Source organism: Ursus maritimus, unplaced genomic scaffold (assembly GCF_017311325.1).
Source record: "Ursus maritimus isolate PB19 unplaced genomic scaffold, ASM1731132v1 scaffold_16, whole genome shotgun sequence".
Lineage (NCBI taxonomy): Eukaryota > Metazoa > Chordata > Mammalia > Carnivora > Ursidae > Ursus > Ursus maritimus.
The window spans coordinates 42,493,446-42,498,360 of NW_024424008.1; the positions used below are offsets into that span (position 1 = coordinate 42,493,446).

At 49.0% G+C, this 4,915-nt stretch overlaps 1 protein-coding gene across 1 annotated transcript in view; it reads left to right on the forward strand.

Annotated features, from left to right (window-relative positions):
- The window catches only part of RPUSD4 (RNA pseudouridine synthase D4), an 11,806-nt gene extending 7,559 nt beyond the window's left edge, over positions 1-4,247 (forward strand). Inside the window, exons 4-7 of the mRNA XM_008688290.2 lie at positions 356-449; positions 528-672; positions 2,204-2,301; positions 2,894-4,247. Of these exons, the coding sequence (XP_008686512.1) occupies positions 356-449; positions 528-672; positions 2,204-2,301; positions 2,894-3,133 (577 nt within the window). The 3' untranslated portion in view covers positions 3,134-4,247. The remainder of the gene's footprint in view (positions 1-355; positions 450-527; positions 673-2,203; positions 2,302-2,893) is intronic.
- Positions 4,248-4,915: the final 668 nt, after the last annotated feature.

Consider the following 4,915-nt stretch of genomic DNA (forward strand, 5'->3'; position numbering starts at 1 on the left):
CCTCTCTCTCTCAAATAAATCTTTAAAAAAAAAAAAATCTTTAAAAAAAAAACTACATATTCGTTTTTAAAAGCTGGAAGGAAAGACCACGTTGTTAATATAATCATTTTGTTTTTCTGTTTTTTCCTCAAGTATTCTGTAATTAGCATACATTAGTAGTACAAAGATACGTTTATGAGAGCGGTATCAGGCTCTCCGGCTGAGAGCTATGACAAGAGATCACTTTGATGCTCCCGTCTTAAGAACTGACCACAGTCGTGCAGAAGGTCCAGTGTGTTACAGCCTCTAAGTAGCCAAATCCGAGGAGCTCCCCCGTCACTCATGGCTTAAGCCAGGGTCTGTGTGTCGTGCCCAGGGCCATCACTGTGCGTGTCCCGGTGCCCCCAGCAGGAGTCGTGGATATCCCTATCATCGAGAAGGAGGTGCAGGGTCAGCAGCAGCACTACAAGGTAGGTGAGCTGTCATCCCCAGAGGGTTGGGTTTTCTGCTCTTCCTTTGCGACCGCATCATGATTTCTCTGGTGTCAGATGACGCTGTCCCCAGGCTACCGCATGGAGGATGGGAAGATGGTGAGAACGAGGCGCGACCGGAACGCACATACAGCTGTGACTCAGTACCAGGTGCTAAGCAGCACGCTGTCCTCCGCCCTCGTGGAGCTCCAGCCCATTACCGGTGAGGGGCCACCTTTCCGCAGTGGGATGGCGAAAGCCCAGGGCCACTGAGCTTCGTCCAGGGCCTTGTGCTGGGTCCTGCCGTCCTGAGCAGCTGGTGTTGTAAGAGGGCTGGGATTGCCACTGACACATTTGAGAGTGTGCTGCTGGTGCTAATGTGAGGCTAGGAGCCCCATCGGGGATGACTGTTTAAAAATAGTAGGTAGCAGAAAGATATAAATAGTTTGCTTACATTTATTTAAAAATTTCCAAAGCGGTTCCTCAAAAAAAGTAAGCATAGAATTACCATATAATCCAGCAGTCCTCATGGGTATCTACCCAAAAGAATTGAAAGTAGGGATTTGAAAAGATACATGTACACCAGTGTTCATAGCAGCATTATTCGCAGTAGCCAAAAGGTGAAGGCAACCCAGATGTCTGTCGCCAGATGAATGGGTAAACAAAATGTGTAGATGTGCGATGGAATATGTCTTGAAAGGGAAGGAAATTCGGACGTGTGCTACAATGTGGACGGGCTTTATGCTAAGTGCAAACACAGAAGGTCGAATGTTGCATGATTCCATTTATGAGACACCCAGAGTACTCAGATTCAGAGAAAAAGTAGAATAGTGGTTACCAGGGGCTGCAGGAAGGGGGAAGGAATGGGGAGTTATTGTTTAATTGGGTCAGAGTTTCAGTTTGGGAGGATGAAAAGTTCTAGAGGTGGGCAGTGGTGATGGCTGCACAACCCTGTGAAAGTCCTGAATGCCACACAACTGCACACCTACAAATGGTTAATTGAGCGGCTGCCTGGGTGGCTCAGTCAGTGAAGCATCTGCCTTCAGCTCAGGTCATGATCCTGGAGCCCTGGGATCAAGCCCCGCGTCTGGCTGCCTGCTCAGCGGGAAGTCTGCTTCTCCTTTGTCTCTGCCACTCCCCCTGCTCATACTTTCTCTCTCTCTTGCTCTCGCTCTACCTCAAAATAAATAAATAAAATCTTTTAAAAAAATGGTTAAGGTGATAAATTTTATGTTACGACTATTTTGCTACAGTGAAAAAATGTGCAAAGCACTACTATTTAGCATTATATAATAATGTTATCTAAAAAACAAAACGAGGGGCTCCTGGGTGGCTCCATCAGTTAAGTGTCTGACTCTTGATTTCGACTCAGGTCATAAGCTCAGGGTGGTGACATTGATTCTCTCTTTCCCTCTCCCCCTGCCCCCCCCCTTCTCTCACACACATGCGCTCTCTCTCTCTCAAAAACAAAACAAAAGCAAAGCAGGGAGAGATACCAAGTTGATGATAATGGTTATCTGGTGTGGAAAAGGAACTGTGAGGGGGAAGGGAACTTAGAGACTTACCAGCATGTATCATGTTTATTCCCTAGTAGCTTACATTTGTTCTGTTATTCTTTATACTTTATTGTGGGTGGGGCTTTGCCAGGCTTACTGTGCTTCAATTTAATATGGTTAGAAGCAGATGTAACCCACAGTATGGTTTCTGTAACTACTCGAGTTGTTTCTCTCTCTCTCTCTCTCTTTTTTGTAAAGGAGTAAAACATCAGCTTCGAGTTCATCTGTCGTTTGGACTGGATTGCCCAATCCTCGGTGATCACAAGTACTCAGACTGGAATAAGCTGGCCCCCCAGGTGATACTGGTTTGACCCAGTGTGCCACAGCTAGGGTGGGGGGGCTTATGCTTTCCCCTTGGTAAAGCCTGAAGTGCGTCACCCCAAGGATATATTGACTGTCTTTGGCCATGGTACTAGACTAGTTACCTATACTAGTTACCCAGCTGAGGGAGATACAGCTCCTGTTCTCATGGAGCTGCAGGATGTGTTAGCAGAACCCTTATGCTTCATTCGTTCGTCTCGGATTTTGTTAGGAGGCTGTGGGCAGGTGGGGGTGGGGGAGACTTTCTGAAGGCTTCAAGCAGCCTTTCATACTATTGCTGAAGATCCGTGGTGCACTTTCTTATCTCTTGATGTTACAGTCCATTCTCCAGGAAGGCCAGAGAACTGGCTGATATGAGAACAGGCTGATACACCCTGGTGTGGTGTTTTTTTCTCCCACCCGGGCTCTGAACCCTTCCTAGAAGTGTCCCTGAAGCAGGCTGTCCACCCTTGTGCCTTCCAGGGGAGTTAGTGGTGGTCCCTTTAAGTGGAAGACTTCTGACCCTGCGTGCTGCTCAAGGGTGAGCTCTTGGCCTGGCTCTCAAGAAGCTGTCTTGTCTTTGTACAGAAGCTGTCTCTTGGAACCCTAAAGAAGCTGGGGCTGCAACAGGCAAAGGCCCGCCACATCCCCCTTCACCTGCACGCCCGCCAGCTCATCCTGCCGTCCCTGGGCTCCAGGAAGGAGGAACTCAACTTGGTCTGCAAGCCTCCTCGCTACTTCGTATGCTCCCTGAGACGCCTGGACTTAGGGATGCCAAGTCACGATCAAAATGGGGATGACGAAGCTGGATGTGTGAAAGCACAGTGAAGACCGCTGGGCCGTTTGGCCCCCGAATCCTTCACTTTGTTTAATGGACTCTGCTAACTTCTCACTTGGGACAGAGTCCAGAAGAGCCAGGTGTGGGAAGTGGAAGAAACCCAGCTGCTTCGGGCCGGGCTTTTACTGGCCACTAAATTCTGTTTACTGAGACTTTGGCCATGCTCTGGAAAAACCCAGTCGCTAAGTCTCCCTGCCTCCAAGTCTCCTTGCCCAGAGGGAAGAGCGCCCAGGACCAAGCAGATTGGGTCAATAATTGGGAAAGGAGAAACTCAAGCACAGAATCTGTGCTCGGAAACTGTTTACATCCAACAATAAGGCTCTTGATCTATCAGGAAGGTTGCTGTGGTTGGAAAGAGCACATGATGGTTATCTGACTGCTAGAGAAATTCAGAAGCGGTTAGCCACTGTCCTCATGGACATTCAGGATCTATTAGCAAAACCTCTCTGCTCCGCTTGTTTTGTCTCGGACTTTGTAGACCCCTGGCCTAGAACGCAGGATTCTCTTCCGCTGCAGCAGGAGCCTTACCGCAGTAGTGACTGGAGCCTGCAAAGGGGTGTTCGAGAAAAGCAGATGGACATGGCAGGCCCGCTCTGAGGCCCTGGTGGGGAGCGCACACACCGTCCAGAGAGGGCAGTTGTGAGCTCCAGCTGGGTATTGCTCTGTGGGACGAGGTTTTCTTACTTTTTTTGGAGAGTCAGGAAACCCAGATATGCCTTGAACAGCATTGAGAGGGGGCACTGACCCCCCCCCCCCCCCCCGTACAGTCAAAAATCCATGTACTTTTGACTCTCCCGGAACTTAACAACTAATAGCCTCCTGTCGACTGGAAGCTTTACCAATGACCTGAACAGTTGATTAACGTATTTTGTATGTTATTTGTATTATATGCTGTATTCTTACAGTAAAGTCAGCTAAAGAAAAGACAGTGTTATTAAGAAAATCATAAGGAAGAGAGAATACATTTACAGTTCTGTGCTGTATTTATCGAAGAAAATCCACGTGTAAGTGGCCTGCAGAGTTCAAACCCACTGTTGGTGGATCAGCTGTATTTACGTGAAAGCTCCAAGTGTATTGCTCACTAAATAAAATGTGTGAAACACAGCTGTCCCCAAACCCAGGTGGTCACCAAGTCTGCCCTGTTTCCCTCTAGAACCCCTCCTCTGAAGATGTGCTTTCCTCTGTACCCCTACCACCTCTTCCTGAGCACCAGGTCACCCCCCACCCTTGAACTAGAATAAGATCGTTGCCACCAGAAACCAAACACAGAGGGGAGTATTGAGACCATGCCCCGGTCCCTAAGGTCAGAGCAGGGCAGGGTGGTTCTAACTAGGACAGGGACACCGCAAAACACACCCGTATGTTTTCTTAATCTGCTGCTCTTGGCTCTGCGGGCTTCCAGGCTGCTGTGAGCCAGAGTGCCTGGTAGAATATAAAAGATACAGCCTTATACCCGTGCTTGCAGAGCATACCAATGGGGATGCAGACCCCTTTTCCCCGGTGGGGTGGAAAGTGCTGCTTGGTGCAATGTAATGCCAACACTGACGACCCACGGTCAGGCCAGACTTCACAAGGTAAGGGCACAGTTCTCCACGAGACTCCTCTCCAGACACCAGCTGCAAGCTCAGGGGTTCCCAGGCAGCCCCCCACCCTTCTCACCAGTCTAGGGGAGGAATGTCGTCCTCAACCTGTAACTGGGGTTCAAGGGGTATAAGCATCTGACTCCAAGGGTCCCAAGCAGACCAGATTTAGCCCAAAGGCAGAGAGACAGA